The sequence below is a fragment of the Diospyros lotus genome, chromosome 4 (genome assembly GCF_014633365.1).
Source record: "Diospyros lotus cultivar Yz01 chromosome 4, ASM1463336v1, whole genome shotgun sequence".
NCBI classification, from domain to species: domain Eukaryota; kingdom Viridiplantae; phylum Streptophyta; class Magnoliopsida; order Ericales; family Ebenaceae; genus Diospyros; species Diospyros lotus.
In genome coordinates this window covers 41,074,951-41,096,075 of record NC_068341.1, presented here as the reverse complement: position 1 = coordinate 41,096,075, position 21,125 = coordinate 41,074,951, and the positions used below count along the sequence as shown (strand labels likewise).

At 37.3% G+C, this 21,125-nt stretch overlaps 1 protein-coding gene across 2 annotated transcripts in view; it reads right to left on the bottom strand.

Annotated features, from left to right (window-relative positions):
• Nucleotides 1–13,214, bottom strand: part of LOC127800319 (disease resistance protein RPV1-like) — a 93,255-nt gene extending 80,041 nt beyond the window's left edge. The window contains exons 1-2 of one of the 2 annotated variants that reach the window (XM_052334868.1): nucleotides 12,617–13,214; nucleotides 10,894–11,979 (exon numbers count right to left, since the gene is read on the bottom strand). In XM_052334868.1, the coding sequence (XP_052190828.1) occupies nucleotides 10,894–11,979; nucleotides 12,617–13,137 (1,607 nt within the window). In that variant the 5' untranslated portion in view covers nucleotides 13,138–13,214. The remainder of the gene's footprint in view (nucleotides 1–10,893; nucleotides 11,980–12,616) is intronic. The other variant, XM_052334869.1, reaches the window with a different exon arrangement.
• Between the last annotated feature and the right edge of the window lie 7,911 nt (nucleotides 13,215–21,125).

The following is a 21,125-nucleotide window of genomic DNA, read 5'->3' as shown; positions in this document are numbered from 1 at the left end:
GCTTAAGGTAAGGCCATTATCTGATGTATATGAAAGGTGCAATCTTGTTCATGCTGAGCCTACAAGTTATGCAGAAGCTGCAAAATTTCCAGAATGGATTAAGGCTATAAAGGCTGAAATTGATGCTATTGAAAAAAATGGAACTTGGAAGTTAACAGAACTACTTGAAGATAAGAAGGAAATTGGTGTGAAATGGGTTTTCAGAACAAAATTCAATCCAGATAGTTCAATCTTCAAGCACAAGGCTAGATTGGTTGTGAAGGGCTTTGCTCAAGTTGCTGGAGTAGACTATGGTGATACTTTTGCACCAGTAGCCGACATAACACTATAAGGTTGTTACTTGCACTTGCTGGTCAAATGGGGTGGAAAGTGTACCATTTAGATGTTAAGTCAGCTTTTCTAAATGGTATACTTCAGGAAGACATATATGTTCAACAACCAGAAGGCTTTGAGGTTGTTGGCAATGAGCACAAAGTGTACAAGCTACACAAGGCCCTCTATGGTTTGAAGCAAGCACCAAGGGCTTGGTATAGCAGAATTGACTCTCACCTAATTCAACTCGGATTTAGGAGGAGTGAAAATGAAGCCACTTTGTATTTGAAGCAAAACAATGATGGATTGCAACTGGTAGTGTCACTTTATGTTGATGACATGTTGGTAACTGGAAGCAATGAACAATTTTTGGCTAAGTTCAAAATGGAAATGCAAGATGTTTTTGAGATGTCTGATCTTGGCATCATGAACTACTTCCTTGGAATGGAAGTATACCAATGCAGCTCAGGTATTTTTATTTCACAAAGAAAATATGCTTTTGATATTCTCAAGAGGTTCAAGCTAGAATCTTGCAAAGAAGTAGCAACTCCATTGACACAAAATGAAAAGATTTCAAAGAATGATGGTGAGAAGCTTGAAGAACCCTCTGCATGTAGAAGCTTGGTAGGCAGCTTACTGTACTTGACTGCAACCAGACCTGACTTGATGTTTCCAGCTGGTTTGCTTTCAAGGTTCATGAGTTCACCTACAAATGTTCACATGGCAGTTGCAAAGAGGGTGTTGAAGTACATTAGAGGTACTACTGATCTTGGGATTTGGTATTTGAAAACAGGAGGAGTTAAGTTAGATGGTTATGCTGACAGTGATTGGGCAGGAAGTATTGATGACATGAAGAGCACTTCAGGCTATGTATTCACAATTGGTTCAGGTGTTATTTGTTGGAATGCAAGAAAACAAGAAGTGGTGGCACAGTCAACTGCAGAAGCAAAGTATATCTGCCTAGCAGCTGCTGCAAATCAAGCAATATGGTTAAAAAAATTGCTTGCTGATCTAGGCCAAGAACAAAGCTCACCAATTGAGCTTTATTGTGACAACAAGTCAGCCATTGCCATTGCTCAAAATCCTGTCCAACATGGCAGGACGAAGCACATCAATGTAAAATTTCACTCCATAAGAGAAGCTGAAAAGAATTCACTTATCAAGCTGCATTATTGCTCATCTGAAGTGCAACTTGCTGATATTATGACTAAAGCACTTCCTAAATCAAGGTTGGAATTCCTAAGGTTGAAGCTTGGCATATACAAGTCAAATCTCAAGGAGGAGTGTTAGAATTCATGAGAGTTTGCCTTCAAGTTTGACGCTTATGAGTTCAAAAGTTTTTTAATTTTTAATTTTCTTTGAAAAAGTCTTAGTTTGACTTAGTCCTTGATTTTATCTCATATCAGTTTCTTTCTCCTTATTTTCTGCTTAGTGAATGTAGTGCAGATTAAACTTGGTAGTGGTTGAGATTTTTTAGGAATTTCATTTCAGTTGTAAGCCTATAAAAGAGGCATTCTCATTTATGAAATTATGTGTGTGCCTTCTTATAGCAGTTTAATTTTTCCTTCCTTTCACTGAAAAACTATATTTACAGGTTATAAGTTCTTATTTTCTAAAAGAGCTTAAATCTGTCAACATTTCAACATATATTACTTGAATCCATAAGTTCAAAAGCTAACTTTAGCTAACATTGATGGGTGAGGTTCTGTGGTGTTTCAAGTGGAGTCGGAATCAATCAATTTGCATTATCATGATGGTGTAGGTGATTGTAATGTATTTAGGCCTAACTATGAGCCAGAATTTTGGTGATCTATGATCTGTGCTCTGATGAGCATGCAGATGAAAGTTTGCCACAACACACTCTCACAATAATTGTACATGGAAATGGATCAAATATTGGGTATCATATGTGCTCTTATGAGTCCAAAAGTTAACTTCATCCAGTACTTTTAGAGGTAGAAATTCATCAATAAAACTTGATCTTTCAATGAAATAAGAGTCATTACCATTAATTAGTGGAAGTTTCTCATTAGATGTGGGCTCTTAAGGAAGTTCGTGCCCGGAATTACACTCTTGTGGTCAGTGGTGATTTCTGTTTCCCCTATTTTGTTATTGATGCGTTTATTGTTTTTAAGAACAATAATACCATACAACACCTGAACAAAGCATTACATACAGTCCCATGCAATGAACTAAGGTGCCATTAGCATCAGTTGTACTGAGCTTCATACTCTAATTTATTTGTAAATTCTAAGTCCTGAAGCTAATTTCCTGCCCATGATTGCAATGCCATGCTCAAGAACTAATCTTTACCTTTGGCTTTCGTTCCTTCCAGCCATTGTGAGTCCTCACTCTTCCAATTCTTTGCATCTGTTGTCATGTTCTCCTAGTTCACGATGCCTTTCTTTTCACTTACTTTTCGTTCTCATCTCTTCTTGAAAATTTTGTATATGGGAAAGTTAATCCTGGCAATTGGTACCAAGCTGCATCTCATAGTCGTAAAGTTGGCCGCTAAAATCATGGATAGATGCTCAGTGTCCGAAGCTCAATACTTCAACCTGAGGGATGACCTCTTCTGGTTTAGGAGGCCTCGGCTTCTACTTTGGTTATTACAGTTTGTGTCTTTCCAGGTGAAATCAGCAGAGACATTTTTATGCAACCACTCGTGAAAATTTATATTTTGAAATGCCTGCCTGGTTAAAATGCAGAAAATAAGAACCTTTCATCTGACTTGCTGACTTCAGCATTTGACATTTGATTTGCAGAATGCATTAGAGATGGCAATGTTTGTTTGGTCACAGGTAAGCACATGTTATTCTTTTATGGAAGGCCATTGATGTATCAATAGAACTTTAATATATAAAAAATAGAACTAGGATTATGAGTACTCTTCCCTATACTCATGGGTTTGAGTTATGGAAATAGCCTATTTGTAAAGCATTGGGTAAGGCACTTCCCTTAATTCATGGAAAGTAGAAAGCCTCGTGTACTAGAGGTGCGCTTTCTTTTTGTTGTGGGTGAAGCATCAAAACGCTGTCGTCTTTTAGAGGGCATTTTAGGCAACCTCAGCAGTCCACGTGGACGGCTGATGGATGGCCAGCTTGCAACCTAAAGGCGCCTTCTGATACCCGACGCCCCTTGATTGTCCTTGCTCTGCCCGATGCCTCTCTCGATTGTCCTCTCTGCCTTTGCTGTTAATCGTGTTCTACGATTATCTAAGGACCATCGATACTGCCTTTATCAACCTCAATCCCAGCTGCTCAAATCTCATATAAATGGTACAATGCCTCGGGATGGTGAACAAAACAGAAAGATCGAAGAAAGAAAAGAGAAAGAAGGGGATTATCGGGATAAGGTTTTTCGCTTTGAGTAAGCTCAGTTTATCTCTGAATAGACTACTCTTCTTGTTGTAATCTCTGGTTCCTAGGTTTGCTTCTAATCTGTATTTGGTGATTGTGAGGTTGTTTTGTTAGAAGAACCATTGATGTACAGTTTACTTATTCGTATTCTTGTAACCCTACTCGATATAGTGCAGTGAGCTCTTCCTTACTGAGCTCAACGTGGACGTAGCCCATTTCGGGTGAACCACGGTAAATCTCTTGTGTCCTCGTTTTGCTTTTCAGCTCTTTTATTTCTGTCTAGGGTTTATGTGTTGGTTACTAATAGTTTCTGTTATGCTTCTTGTTCTACCGAATATGTTTGAGGTTCTGACTTGTCGAGTCTTCTGCTCGGTCCAACACTTTTCAATAATTTTCCTTTGTGGAAAAGTTTACGCTCTAGCTGGTTGACATTTGGGTACGTGATCATGAGATATTGAATCCTTGCGAGTCAGAAATATCACTATCCACTTGTAGCAGTACATTAATGGGCTGTCATCTACAAAATTCTGCAGGCTTTCCACACAGTTCCGGTGTAGCTTCATTACATTCCCGCTCTATGTTATCGTCTTACAGGTGGCTTAAAACAACTTACATTCTCCTCTTCCGGCTCTTGCTGTTGTAATTCTTCTGCTCTCACTAGCTATTTTGATGCAGATGGCCTCTAAGTTCAAAAAATCCATTGTTTCTAGAAATGTAAGAACAGGGCTCCATAGATGGAAGAGGAGGACCAAGGCCGGGCACGGCGTTCCCTCTTTAACCGTCCCTCAAGCATCAACTTCTACCGGATCATTGGATTCTACAGATGTGATGGAACTAGTCGGCAGTGACAGCGTTCCCTCTAGCAGCACCGAAGGAGGTTCCTCAAGATGCAAAGACAACACATATTGGTCTCTGTTCAAAATGCCTCTGCATTGCCGCATGATGAGACCTGTGAGATTTTACCAAGCCACGAGCTGCTCCAAGCTCCACTTCACGTACATATCCTCCCAACAACAGCCATCGTGACGAATGACATGCTTGGCGGCTAACTTAAGCACCGGATTGGAGTGCGCTTTTCATTACGAGTATGGCGTGGAGTTTGTAGTTTTGTGTTTTTTTTGTGTCCAAAACTTGGACAGATGAGTTGGGATTGAAGGACTAGATTTTATTTGGATTCATCTTGCAGTTATCATCCAAGAAAGGATTCAGATTGCAGTTGCCACATTCAACTATGAGAGCTCCAAGCTTACTACTCTTTGTTGTTTGGTATTGTTACTACACTGTGAACCCAATCACGTCTCGTAAGAATATAGCCACATGATGAAGAGGCGGTCTGGGTCCTCTCTCTCTAGCCGCATGTGCATGGGATGCTTTGAGGAGAAAAAGCAAATTTTATAATGGCATTAACTAGAAAATATATACTCACATTTCCATCACAATTACACAAGAAGCATTGCAGGTGACATTGAAAACATATTAATTGAGCAAATATATTATATATATACCTATTACATCCAATTATTTTTATCAATTTTGTCTTTGGTTTTGCTCTTCTTCTTTTTTTATCCCCTTTTCTAATCTAACATGAAATAAATTAGCAAAATATCCAAACATCAGCAATTAGGAAAGAATTACCCAGAGAAAATGTGCACATTATATCACTTGAGAGGTGATTGTCCAGTTTGCTTGCATAGATCTTGGTGAAGATGATATTTATCATAAAAAATGAGCATATTATGCTACCCAAATTAAGATTTTGTTTCATCCTTTCCACATATAGAATTTCTCTGGAAAATAGTTTAATGTGCAAATGGAGATACCTACAAAAGTAAAGTGAAAATGAGGTGGGAAAAATTGAGTGAAAAAATAATACATAGATATATTTTTCAAAATATTATATTTTTTATTATACTGTGTTATATAATGCGAGGTGGGGCCAATCAATGCAGTGACACATCACATGAGTTGGGAACCGGTTGACCTTTTGCTCCCCTGCTAACTAAGTCAACCTCATTGAAATTTCCTTCAAAATATTGCATTCAATTACCTAAACTTAGCCAAAATTAGAAATCATAAATACCCAGGAATTAATAAAATTACAATCTTATTCTTTTTTAACAATAGCTTTTTCTTTTTATATATTTAATTATTACAAATTTGAAAACTAGTTAATTCCAAAACCTTTTCCAACCAACCATATTATTTTTCAGTGACCTGCTCATTCAATCATTACCATTATTGTCAAATTAATTCTGCTTCCGGAAAAGATGCAAGCAATCTCTGCCGCTTTAGGCTGCTTTCTTCATTTTTCGATGGTTCAATTTTTTAGGGGACTTTTGCAATTTATATATTTATGGTTAGGGCTAATGCCTTTTCACTGATTGACTCTCCGACAATGTGATTAAATATCTCTCTTGAGACATGTATATATATATATATATATATATTCTTTTCTTAAAAGTTCTATACAATTGTTTCTTTCTTAGATCTTTTAATTTGATTTTGTTTATCGTGAAACTCGAGATATGTTCTAACTTTAATATATAGACATTTTTGAAATATTTTCTCTTAATGCAATTCTTACTTATAAAAAAGAAAGATGCAAAAAGCAATCATTAACAAATATTCCATATAAAAAAAAAAATTGTAAGACAAATTTGGTAATTGTACAAAGTTTTGGTTTCTCAAACAACTAATCAGTGATTCTACACAATATATTGACAATTTGAGTTTGTAAATAGTGGTAGAAAAAACATATTGTGAAATGCACAAGAGATTGAATAGGTTTCAAACCATTTCATTGATAAGCAAAGCATAATCTAAATATATGACTCAACCAATGTGGGTTTTAACATTAAAATAATAATCTCAAACAAAATGACTCAATTAGTGTGGATATTAATATCCAAAAATGAGTACATTTTTATGTAATAGAACCCTTAAGCTACTAAGAAACTCATTTTTGTCTAAAAAACTCCAAATATATATTTTTAGAAATATAAATATACAATAAAAATACATAAAAAAAATAAAAAAATTTAACATACATATATTATATTTCCTAAACTGAAATTACCAAATATGTGTACTAAAAATATAAATTATATGATGGAGACTATTGTAACTATGGAAAAATTATAAAAATATCCCTTCTTGAAGCTCTTTAGAGCCAACACAAGTTCCTGGATATTTATCTCAGAGTCTAGCTATATAAATACACAAATTTTAAGGGACAAGTAGATTATCATTTGCATGTAATTACTTTGCTCTATCTTTAGCATTGAGAGTGGCTTGATTGTCGAAGAATATATCAAAAAATCAAGTAGTGTGCTTGTAGGTCAAGCAAGTCTTGGAGAGGCTTAAGCTCAAGGAAAATAATTGGACACAATTGATTTTGAACAAACTAGTGACGATTGACCCCAACCATCATCATTTAGCGCCCACATAGGGCTAACTTCTACAATCTCTGTTTACACACACGTGTACACTTTTCGACTCTCTCTATTTTATTATGATTATTATAGCATATGTTCACTTGATTTCATGATTGTTATGATATTTGTGCAAAAAACTTATAAAAAAATATTTTCACGTGAAAAGAAAACATAGAAAGTAAAAATATTTAAATTTCAATTAGACGGATGGTCTATACATGGTCTATTGAGAAACACCACCAACTTTAATTTGATACAACTCAAAATCATTCCAAGATTAAATATCCGCTAGAGGCCAATGCTGCTGCACTTGCACTTGGGCTGGTGCACGGGTGCTTTGGCTGCCTCACACTTGCACTGATGTTTGTATTACACTTAGTTTTAACTATCTATTTTGATGTTCAATCATCTATATATATATATATATATATCAAATATTTTTAAGAAATAAGAAATACATTTTTCATTATATTATATGTAGACAATTTTGTTTGTTTTTATTTTGTAAAATTACACAAACTTCTGCACCATGATCGACCACGTCCTCCGCTGTTGGAATTTTAGACTAGAACCCGATGGTGACAAGAATTCAGCCACCTATTGTTGTTCACTATATATCATATTTTTTATTTTTTTACAATGATTATAAATATTAACAATTAATAAGGATAATGTTAATTATTTCTCATTTATCATTAGTCAATCAAATTATTTTGATTTAAGTTTGTATTGTATAAATGAAGTTGAATGTGATAAATTGTTACTGTTTTGTTTTATGAAATCCGGTATTAAAATAATGTGAATTAATTTATTTTATGGAGTTAAATATTAATTTAGAATGTTAAAAAGATTGTATAATTATTGTGTTTTATCTAAAAATAAAATATATTCAATATAAATTAACAAATGAGACAACAACTATCATCAATATAACTCACAAATTCACATGAGCCAAAATGGCCTCATAAAAGTATGGAAACATAGATGATCGGCCAGTTCGAATTTCAGCCTCCCACCAGTCAACGAGCACCGTATTGAATTTCTACCTAGAGTAAAATTAGATCTCGAACCACGTCCCGTTCAGCTTTTGGATTTACCATGTTTTGAATTAAAGTTTTTGATAGCTCAAACTGAGAGTCCCTCCATTGGGCGATAGCGTCTCTCAGTCCCTTAAGATTCGACTGTTCTTTTGTATTTGGACGACTGCTCTTTCTCAGTATAACACCTTGCATCCATTCAATTAACGGATACATCCATTCAATTAACGGATACATCCATTCAATTAACGGATACATCCATTCAATTAACCGATACTTATCACAATCCCTTTGTTGGATACTTGCACATGGATTTGGCCATTCTTTGTCATGCTCATGTACCATATGAACAGCGCATTTTACTGGGGCAAACACTTCAAGACTACGACTTCTAAAATAAAAGATGATCTCTGTCTTTTTCAAATCATTCACCTCCACCTTCCTCGTAATTTCACCCAAATAATATCTAAAGGCTGTTTCAAATGCCATGTAACGCAAAAATAAGTGATGGGACTGAAATTGGAAGCTGCGAATGTGGATTTTCGTGGAATAGACTACAACTTCATTCCACATTGCGTAACATTCCGCATAGCCTTCGGCATCAATTAAAGGAGCCGTTGCTTCAAAAACAGCACATACAATAAAACCCCTGAGCCTTTGATACCAATTTGGCATCAGCTGGATTCGAACATAATGCCTCCTATTATTTTGATAGCTGAAACACTTTGGAATCTCTCTTCCGGGAACAACAATAATGCATTTTGGGCTAAAACCCTGCTACAACAAATAAAGACATGAGGGAGAGAGAGAGCGAGAGAGAGAGAGAGAGAGAGAGAGAGATGGACCTTAAGATAATTTCTGAGAAGCTCAAGGGCGAGGCTGGGCCTATTCTTTACTAGTGTATGACAATTAATTAAACTGGCCCGCGCAAGCTCTCTAGGCAATATAGCTGCATCCGGCAATGTTTCTAATGATGTGCATCCACTTGCATCAATGAAATTGATATTTGTCGGGAGATAGGGCAGCGTTTTAAGCTTCTTGCAATCCGTCAATTCAAGAGTGTGAAGCTGGTAAAGATCTCGGATGCTTGCTGGCAAACTTATAATGTTGGAACCATTAAGGTATAAAATTTGCAATGAGGATAAGAAGCCTAAGTCATTTGAGAGAAATCCTTCTGAGAAGTTGCAGTCACGGAGATCTAGTGATGACAAAGAGCGAAAGCCTGATAGAGCAGGTAGCTCAAAACACATGGGATCTTGACGTTCATTTCGAATTAGAAATGATAACAGTGAATTCCATGGTGTTGATGTTACTGGTCCGTTGCATCCCCTAAATGACAAAAACATGAGCTCTTGTAGGTGTATAATGGAGGATGGTGGTTGCTTAATAGCAGTAAAATCAGCACGAAGTATCCGCAATCTCTCCAATCCTCCTAGGTTCTCGGGCAACTTGCTAAGTTTTGAGCAGCCATAAACAATCAAACTTTCAAGAAGTTTCAACCCACAAATGCCACTTGGAAGACTTGTAAGTTCTTTGCAATCCTGCAAACTAATAAATTTAAGATTGCTGAGATGTTCAACTGGCAGTTCCTTTACACAAGTCCCACCCAAATCTAGCTCAATTAAGCATTCAGTATGCGCTAAGACTTCAGAAACATTTTTGAGTTTTGAGCAACCAAAAAGAACAAGTTTTTCAAGGGATTTAAGCCAACAGCCCATAGGAAGAACCTTAAGATGTTTCAAGCCCCTCAAATTTAAGACCATAAGCCTTTTGATGGCTTTAATGGATGGGATCTCAACAAAGTTTGTACAACCTTCAAGACTCAATTCCTTAAGATTTGCTACCCGTGTAAAATCTAGGTTCTGGGTTATGCATGGTGAATAACTGAGGTCAACGTATTTCAACTTGTCTAGGCACTGCCATACATATCAATAGACAAAGTTTATTAGGATAAATAGGATTTCAGTAACACAAGCATATATAGTAAAAAAAAAAGAAAAAAAGCAATAAGATTTATTTTACTCATACCATTCTTCCATTCCAAGGTTGTTTCAGGCAGCTACTCGACATTTTTAGTGTGACAAGGTTGTCTAGTTGAAAATTTGATGGCAGGTATTTTGAAGGGTATCCGTGCCAATCAAGAAGGCATAAATCATTAGAGAGGTAGTTGAGACCATTAGGAAGCTGAACATAACTAAGCTTGAGCAGTCGCAATTTGCTCATATTTGAAAACGTATCAGGACTCAAAGATATCCCTCTTGTTCCATAAGAATACAAAAAAATGGTCTCCACAGCTTTTGTCCCCTAACAAACAAGTGGTAAAAATAAGAAACCGAATCTTGATGAAAGGGAAACACAGCTTTTATCCTTAAAACAAACAAAGTGAATGCATTGCAAAATAATCTATTTATTTATGTACCATTCTATTGGGAGCAAAAAATAATATTATACAAGTTCAAGATATATATTTCTGTGTACTGGTTTAAGTTTTGCGATGATATGATGATTCATAATTTAACAGGCAAAGATTTTGTTGGTCCAATTACATAATGAATTTTGGCCAAGCATGCATGAGAAGATATTGTTGAGAGTAAAAATAAAAATATAAAAAATAAAGATACCCCTCACTGGACAAACCTAGGCTCTTCAATAAGACGATAATTGACAAATTCTACACATTCTCAAATGAGAGCACTTGCACTTACAGTTTTTTTTGTGAGTATATGGTAGATGTCTTTGTACTTCCACAACCTACTTCTTCTATCGGGCTCTTTTAGGGATTCTTCATTAACAATATGCCATCCCATTTCTTGTATTAGATCATGCATATCTATCTTCTTGTCTCTTGTAAGGATATTGTCCTTTATCGTTACAAGTGCCTTGTCTTCAAGAACACGTATTCCAATATCTGCGTGGAAACCACAGGCATCCAGCAAATTCACAACTGTGCAGTACTCCATGCTATACCATTTAAAGAAGCATGCAATGTCGAGGAAAATTTCCTGCTCCTCACGCCCCAGTCTGTCATAGCTTAATTTGAGCACTTTTTGAATATCTGGATTAGGTTCTTGTCTTAATCTATGGATTGCACTTTGCCATTCGTTTACCTTTCTGCCAATTAGAAAACAACCCAAAACTCTAAGAGCCAGTGGAACTCCTTTGGCATAATCAACTGCACTTTTTATAAGATCCTCAAAACTTGGCGTTGGTTGGTTGTTCCAGAATGCTTTACAACAAAATAGCTTAAAAGCTTCCTTGTCGTTTAGTCCCTCAACATTGTAGACATGACTTCTTGGACCATATCTGGCAAGTAAATGACTGTTTCTGGTCGTTATCATAATTCTGCTTCCTGGACCAAACCAATCAAGTGTACCAATGAGGACATCCAGCTGATCTGAATGGTCTACATCATCCAGGACTACAAGAACCCTCTTATTCCCTACTGCGTTCCTTATTGACCAAGGCCAATCAATATTCCTTATTTTTATATCACTGTCTGAGACCAAACGAATATCAACAAGAAGAGATTTTTGCAATGACTCCAAGCCATGCTTCCCATCAGCAGCTTCTCTGACATTCGGAAGGTAGCAACTAGCTTGAAACCGAGTACGAATTTGGTGATAGACAGCCTTGGCAATAGTAGTCTTTCCTATACCTCCCATTCCACATATCCCTACTACACGTGGGTCATCCAAATCCAATCCCATTTCTAATTTTGACATCACTTCTGCTACACGAGGAAGCAATCCAACAACATCTTCAAGATCGCTTGAACCATTATATCCCAGTCTATTTAGAATATCAATGGCAATGTCTCGGACCAGCTTTGCTTCAGCCCTGCCCATTAGATGAGTTTAAGAACTCAACGACAGATCATAGTTAAGATATTCTCAATCATAATATAATGCAAGTAACCACAAAATATATGATTATATTTTCATCAAAATTTACTTGGAGGCATCGGGGTCATATTGATTGAGAAAATATGTACCTAGACATAATCCAATTCTTTTGGTTCAATTTTACTTTTAGTTTTAGTTTTCTTTCTTTAACGTGAGATAATTGCGGCAGAAGTAACACATTATAATGAATTAATATTGAATATTAATATCCATGAAAAGTCCAACTACCAGCAATTACGAAAGAACTGTCAAATTAAAAATGCTAACTCAGAAGGGACCCCTCTGTTAAGGACTTGAAGCCTCTATTTAGATTCCATCTATATCTAATAGGGGCCAAATGCAACAGAGCCATTTATAATTGAATTTCACTTAGATATTACCAAATCCAATATGGTATGTATTAAGCTAAATTCATTAAATAATATAGATGTTTTGACAATTTTTGGATTAAAATTTAATTATTTTAACAAGGAATTAAACATCATGACATATTTTAAGAAGGAATTATACAAATACAGAGTTAATTAATATTTAATAAAAGGTTTGACTTGTTGAGAGGTAGTTGTTGTTACCCGTGTGTTTCTGAATCCCACCCAGAAATGTTGGCCGCTTCCGTTAGAGCATTCCTCCATCTCTGCACCTTCTGCCTCTCCTCCTCTTCGTTGGAATCTCGCTCGTGTTTGGCGAATGCTTCTCCAACGCTCCCTCTTTGTTTTCGTAAATCCGAGGGATCTACTTTATAGTACACCGGCAAAACGGTGAATGCCCTCGTCTTCTTGCACTCAAGGATCTTAACGAGTTCCTCCAAGCACCACTTGGAAGAAGCGTAGTTCTCGGAGAAAACAACCACGGCAAACCTCGACTCTTCGATGGCTTTCAGGAGCGCCGGAGAAATAGATTCACCTCTCTCGAGCCTCTGGTCATCCTTGAATGTGAAAATGACCTTCTCATGTAGAGCTGAATAGAGATGGTCAACGAAGTCGTTTCGGGTGTCTGTGCCTCTGAAGCTCAAGAAGACGTCGTATTTCCAACAACTAGACCCAGAAGGGAGAGAAGCTCCGTCCTGCCGCAATTGGGCGCTGGTGGAAGCCATTATTCAGCTGCTCCGAAAACAAACAGGGCTTCGTATTTACTGTACCATGAAAGTATAAATGCGGTGGGTATGGAAATCTCCTCGAAATTTCATTCCCCAAGACGTCGTATTTCATTCAAGAAGACCTATCGCCTATGCAAAGCCACAGAGGCCTAAAGGGCGAACACCAGTTCAGTGAATGTAAACGCGGTGGGCCCAGTCTGCCACGAACTTTGGCTGAGGCACGTGAAGACGCATAGGCGTGTCTTCGTTTGCGTGGGGGAGGCGGCGGAGGCCAGCTTGCAAAGGAGGCCCACTTTCACAAGTCTCTATGTCCACAAAAAAAAAATCTCTCAAAGATAAACAAATTTTTTTATATTAGAAACAAATTATAGTATTTTCATAAAATTTAATACTTTATAATAATTTTATCCAAAAAATTAATAACAGTTTGCTCATATATATGAAATAATTAATAATAATTTTATTTAAAATTAATCATAAATATAATTAATTTATAACTCTTTTCTATTTCATTTTAATTATTAATCACATTCAATTCAATCACTCTCAAATTGATTTCTCATCGATGAAAAGATTCATGAAAAACGCAACACCTTTTTTCTGAACTAATTAATAATAATTGAAATTGGAAGGATTCTCACACCATCATCGACCATATCCTTGGCTGTGGAGATTGTGAACTCGAATCCCATGGTCATAAGGATTCAACCAACCGTTGTGATTCACTGTATATATCATTTTCTAATTTTTTTTTTACAATGATTATAGATATTAATAATTAATAAGAATAATGTTAATTATTTCTCATTTATCATTAGTCAATCGAATTATTTTGTTATTGACTAATATTAAGTTGAATGTTATTGATATTAATAATTAATTAATAAGAATAATATTAAGTTGAATTTTATAAATTGTTTTTGTTTTATTTTATGAAATCTGATATTAAAATAAATGTGAATTTAGTGATTGTTTAATTTATTTTGTGGAGTTAAATATTATTTTAAAATATTATAATTTCATTTCTTTCATACAAAAGTCTTGAGCAGCTTCACCGATTCTTGTTGGTTATCGGTGTTATCCTTGCCATGATCAAAATAAGTAATTTTGGATATTTGTATAGTTAATTTAGTGTTTGAACCCCTCAGTTTTCAAAATATTATTTATATAGTTTGTTTAGGTGGTGATGGTTAATCAAGATGGAGAAAAAGTTAAATATATGAAATATTCGCTCCCAGGACACTGATGATACTGGACCGATCACCGAGATCTCTCTCGAACCAAGTACCTGTAAGGGCGGGGCTTTAATCCCCCGGGAGAACTCCGACGCTCAAGTCAGTAACGAGTTACCGAGCATCCTTTGGTCTTACCGGACCATGAGGATGAGGTCCACTGGGGAGACCCCATTCAGCTTATGTTATGGCTCAGAGGCCCTTATTCCGGTAGAGATCGGGATCCCAACTTTTAGGGTGGAGCATTTTGACCTAGAATCCAATGAGTAAGATTTGAGGAATAACTTAGATACAGTGGAGGAGTTTAGAGACGAAGCAAGGGTCCGCTAGACGGTTTATAATCAGCGGATTGAGAGGTACTACAATCGAAGGGTGAAAGCTTGAAGTTTTCTACCTAGCGATCTGGTCCTTCGTCGAGCGAGTGTCAGCAACCCCCGAGACTCTAACAAGTTGTCGCCGACCTGAAAAGGCCCCTATCGGGTTACCGAGACCCTCAGCCCTGGGGCATACCGGCTTGAGACCATGGACGGCACTCCTATAAAGAATACTTGGAATATTCAGAACTTGAGGAAATTTTATCAATAATGGGTTACCCCCAAGGACCTTGAAACATACATAACTAAATGATGATACTGGACCGATCACCGAAGTCTGCCTCGAACCAAGTACCTGCAAGGGCGGGGCTTTAATCCCCTGGGAGAACTCCGACGCTCAAGTCAGTAGAAGAATATGCCCAAAATGGAAAGTGAACAAGTAGTCAGATGATCCATATCTATAGAAGTTGACCTCTATTTAAAGATGACGTAGAGCATACTCTGAAGAGATAAGATAACCTCTGAACCAGACGTTGGAGAGAATCTCGATTGGCCGAGTCAACCTCGTTCAAAATTAAATATGAGATGAAGGATGAAGATCTAGATGCCATGTGGCATTTCCTGAGATAGGCACATAGCGGCATCATACTGGTAGTCTCCGAGGGTAGTATAGTAATTTTGCTCTTAGTAAAATATCCCCTCACCAGGCATAAACCTAGCAGTTCCAAGGGCGTACCTTGCATGCCTGTGTCGTTAGGTGGCATTGGTTCAATTCTTAGGCTGTGCGAGTGCATATCTTGATTTATCTCCCTCGTGATGGCCTGGGGGCGAGCTGGCGGAGGGCGCTCGTGATGGTGCGTAATCCAAAATATATATATATATATTAATATTCTGGATATTTGTCATTTTTAACGTGTTTTGTTAAACTTATCTGAGTTTCTCCAAAAAACCTTTCACGTGATCTCTTATCTAACTTTTTTCAAATAAATTTATTTGACCATCTCAAGATAAATTTATTTGAAAATTTACAAATAAACCTAAATTATCCATATACCTGTATATAAAAGCACTCACCCAATTCTTTTTTCATTGTTCATCGTATTCCTCTCACTGTCCGTTCGACCATCGATCTTCCTAGCCTTTCATCTTCTTCATTGCCATCAAATCGTCAATCCGTCGTTGGTCTCCGTTTGCCCTTCGTTTCACTATCCAGCGATCGTCGATCTTCCCTCTTGGCTTCTTGTTCGTCTGTCCACTGGTATTTCTTTGATCTTCCTTTAATCTCCTTAACTTCATCAATCTTCTTGCGATCTTCTTCTTCTTCAATCTTCCTTTCGCTGGTCCATTTTTTTTATTTTATATTTTATTATTTTATGTTTTGTCTATTTTTAATTATCTAAGTGGAATTGCACCAATAATTATTTGTACTTTTTAACTTTTTTTTAAATATATTTTTGAACATGAATTTAGAAAATAAAACATTTTTTTATTTTTTTGACAATTCACATTAATCATAAAAATTAATTTTAATCATAAATTTTTTGTTGTTGTTAACATACAGTTTTGAATAAATTTAGTAATAGAGATATTTTGATAAAATAAATTTTATCTCGATGCTTATCATATGCATTTAACAAACATATATAAAGAAAAAATATAATTTTCAATAAATTTCAAAAAATTTAATAGAAATCTTGAAATATTTTCTAGTCTTATATTGATCATTTCTTGAAAAACATTCAAAACTTATCTTGATACTCTTTTATCTTGCTCATTTTAACAAATGTTACCTTAAGAAAATCACAATTACTTGAAAAGTTATTTAGTAACTTTAATCTATAATCTTTAAGTCATAATAAAATAAGATATAATTATTTTCTTATTTACACATACATAATACGGTTACTTTTTTAGTTTTTGAGCTTGCTAACCCCAATAATTAAATATACTTAATACACATTTTCAAATAATATTTGTTTAAAACAACACACATTTTTCGAATGCTAAGATGTTGTAAAACATGATGAATTTATCATTGATCGTTAAAAGTGTTGTTGAATTTAAAAATAAAATATAACAAATACTTTTGTCTAAAAAGAAATGACGTCTACTGCATCTTATTGAACATTATTTTAGCGTCTAAATCTCATTGATTTGTGATAATATATTTATTTTTTAAGTGTTTATTACCAATTATCAAAAGTATTTAAATATTAAAAATAATGTATAATAAATATTTTTTGTTTGAAAATATAGTATATGATAGTTAGCATTTCATTTTTTTTTATTTTTTTTCTATAAGTAAGAATTATATAAAAAGGAAGACAAAACCTACAGCTGTAGATAGGGCATACCCTGCACCAAACAACTAAAAGGAAAATACACCCTCAATAAATGAGAGAAGCCACAATCAATAAGGATAAAAGATCTAAACACACAAAGAACTAAAATGGACTCAAGTCGGATTTGTAATCATAGGCCGATCGACACTAATAACATGGTTTGCCTTAGCACGCACATTTTTCTTCATACTCTCTCGCTTCTTCTGAGCCTTGGACTTGACCGGAGCATAATCAGAACTTGAGTCATTCGACTGAGAAGATTGAACACCACACTCTTCTTCATGGACTCGCACAGATGACTCCTCACTCAACAAATTCGTATCAACCACAAGACCTATATTCATAGGACAATTCAATTCCCTAGGAGACTGGGAAATCCATATCTTCCTCTGGAATAGGACAAACATGCGTCACCACTAGATCACTAGCACCTCTCGAAGTACCGGAGCAAGCTGCGTTTACCTGCTCAGTAATCTTGATTAAAGCCCCACTAGCCTTAGCCTTCCATCGTATCTTCTCAGTATCCTCTTCTCTATTCATCACTTGACCCTTAGCTAGACCCTGACTTGCCTTATCGAGATTCCTAGGGCATCGATCCAAAGAATGACCAAACACCCTACACTGACTATACCTTAAGGGAACCCACTGATACTCTACTGGCATCCTCAAGAAATTGGGCTCCCCCAAGCCTTCATCAAGGCCATGATCTAGAGTAACAAATTTGGAAAAATCAGAAAAAACATCCATCTCCACGCATACCCTTGCAAAACCAATTCTGGAGCGGTCTTCTGTCGCGAAATCCACATGAATGGGACGCCTTAGGGCACCTACAACAATGGCAATACCCTTTACATTCCACCCCTCAAAAGAAATATTAAATATTTTGATCCATATAGGTAACGATGAGTAGGCTTCCTCAGATAAATCCATGCCCACTTCCCAGATTTTTAAAATTAATGGGCACCTCATGAAATGCCAAGGCCCACCATCAAAAACTTTCAACCTATCTATTTCATTATCAAAATGAAATAAAAAACACCCTGAGTTATTAGACAATACCTCAATAAGGCCAAAGCGCTGCCACATTCTCTGTGCAATAGATTGTACCACATGAAATGAGAGACATTTTTTGACAAAATAACCAATTAACATGTTTCTTCAATACCTCGCGCCTTCATTAATAACATCCTCTGAAAAACGAACAACAGGCCCATCAGAGGACGAATTAAGCAGTGGATAATATGGCAATTTCCTAGGCATTCGATTGTCATTAGAACCAACCAGACCAGCCCAAGACATATTCCCATTACCATTAGGCCTCAACCCTTGAGCATGAGAAACATTCTCCAAAATAGGCTGAGCCTTACTACCCGAACGACCCAATCCATTAATCGGCTACCTATAATTAAATTGGGCTTTTTGGTACCCAGCTTTGATACCATCATTTAGCTGATCCATATTCCCCACTAATAAGGCCAGTCTCCACGTGCCCTTCATGCCCAGCAGTTTTCAGTCTATCAAGCTTGCCATGGGACCCACCGGAGGTCATATCATGTCCCCTCGAGTCCTCTGAAATCCCACGAATTATGGGAGAATCCGCCCCACGATCCCTTGTCAGATCACGCGCGACCAACTTCGGGAAATCCTCCAAAGCGAAATGCCCTTCCCCGCTTGACTGATGCTGAACCCACCGCCGATCACACGCGCCGGAAACATCAAAAGATCGTCCGAACGTAGCCGGATTTTCCCTTCTAGCTTCTGCACTTCGAGTCCCAGCAACAACCCCCATGGCCTGCATCTGGCATCGCTGATCCTCTATGATCGAGCCTCGATGGAACTCTCTGCCACTGCCACCTCCAGCATCCCCACTGAGACCCATACTACCTTCAGGGACTTTATCCATCTCATCACTCCATCGTCTTGAGGGCTGCACCGAAGAACATGCTAACAGATCATCATTATCCACCAACACCCCTTTTCTTTGCATATTCTGACCATCACCATGCATCCTCTCTCTCTCTTGCATAGTAGAGGCTTCAAATAACGGGTTAGCTGATTGCTTGGCCGACTCCCTAGCCTTCTCCAAGACTTCATGCTCCTCCGAGGATGACCCAATAATCTTAGAGGCTAAACCCCGATCATCAGAAAAGCCAACTCTACCATTCGAGTCTTCTTGGACCGCCACCGATCCCCCAGTAGAACCATCATATGATTAGCCAACTCCATGTCTTCATCCCCAGATGACCCACCCGAGTCATCATCAAGCAGAAACCCAGTCTCCGTCTTCTTATGCAATCCATCGACCTGAGCTGGTAAACAATCACCTTGGCCATACCAGACTGATCTGAATTTCTGCATCGTTAAGAACATTAAACGTCGCTCATCAGGGGAACGATACATCAGCGGATCATCAGCAAGATAGCCCATGCATCCCCGCATCTTTGATCATCTGTTCCATCAATCGATCATACCTGAGCCGCCGCTTCATGACCGACTCTCCTGCCACAGCATTGATAGCCCCATCCGAATACTGTTGGGAATTCCCAGCAGACCGGCCACCGCACCCGCGTGGAGGAGACGATGGAATTGAAGACTCAACACTGCCATGGTCCGAACGACCCGACAGAACAATCCGACCAGGTCCACGCTGCCCAGAACAAACCGATCCTCCATCCACTAATTCTGGCCGTCTACCTCCACTCACAGCTGCACCGCCCGGCGACACCGCCGGCCAGGACTTGGATCTGCCCCTTCGCTTCCATTCGCCAACAACTCCTTTCCTAACTTTTATAAATGTAATTAATTACTAACTAACTTTTATAAATGTAATTAATTACTAACTTTTATAAAAGGAGTAATTATTATAATGATTGCTAATTAATATAATATAATCCTATTAAACTTTCAACTTGTGCTTTAAAATTTAAATAGGTTCCAAAAATTACGAAAATATTTTCTTAATGATTGTTTTATAAGAAGGGTTTTGTTTTTTAATCTCAAAATTAAATATATATATATATATAGATGTTTGTTTTAGTTATTAATGGATTTTTTTTCTTCTTCTCTTGTTATATATCAACTTCTTTTTTTTTTTTTCTTGGTTCGTTAAGTTGGGTAAAGCTAATAGATAGAAAGTTGGTCAAACAAGTCAATTAGTAGGGATGGCAATTGCAATTGAAATCGTGGGGAACCGAACCGAAACTGAACCGATCAACGCGGCTAAAAATCGTTTGACTGGGTAATGGTTTGATTCGAAAAAAAACCGAACACTGTTTCAATGGGTATAGTTTGGTTATGGTTTTTACTAAAACCAAACCAAAACCCGAATCGAATAGTGGGTAACCGAACCGAATCGAATATATATATAATAATATAATATGCATATATAATATATATTATATACAACCCCACCCACCTGAGCCCAACCCACCCCAGCCCAATTGCCTTACTCGCAAACCCTTCTTCCCTTCTCTTTTCCTTCCTCTCTCGACCTCGCTCTCACTCTCTCTCACCCTCGCTGCCTCTCGCTCGTCCGCCCGCCCTCGCCTTGCTCTCTGCATCTCTCTTGCTCTCGTTCGCCCTCGCTGGATCTCTCTTGCTCTCGCTAGGGCTCAGCCCCTGCTCTTGCTTGCCCTCGATCTCTCTCACCCTTTCTACCTCATTTCTCTTGCTCCTCCGCGCGAGCTCACCAGTCGCCCTCGCTTTCTGTATCTCTCTTGCTCTCACTCGCCCTCGCCCTCGCTACATCTTTCTTGCTCTCACTCGCCCTCGCCCTCGCTACATCTTTCTTGCTCTCGCTAGGGCTCGGCCCCTCTTGCTCTCGCTGGCCCTCGATCTCTCTCACCCTCGCTGCCTCTCGCTCTCTGCCTCATTTCTCTTCATATTAATTTATTTTTTATATTTATAATTTTGTTAGATGGAGTTGGCTTATTCATTTCAGATGGATATGCATCAATTTACGAAGAATATATTAATGTTGTTGATGAAGGTATTAACTTTCGTAACTAATTTTTTTAGCTTAAATTATAATTTAATTATGCACATATTAATTTATTGATCTTAACAATTGTAGGTTTGAAAATGTGATTTTATATCCA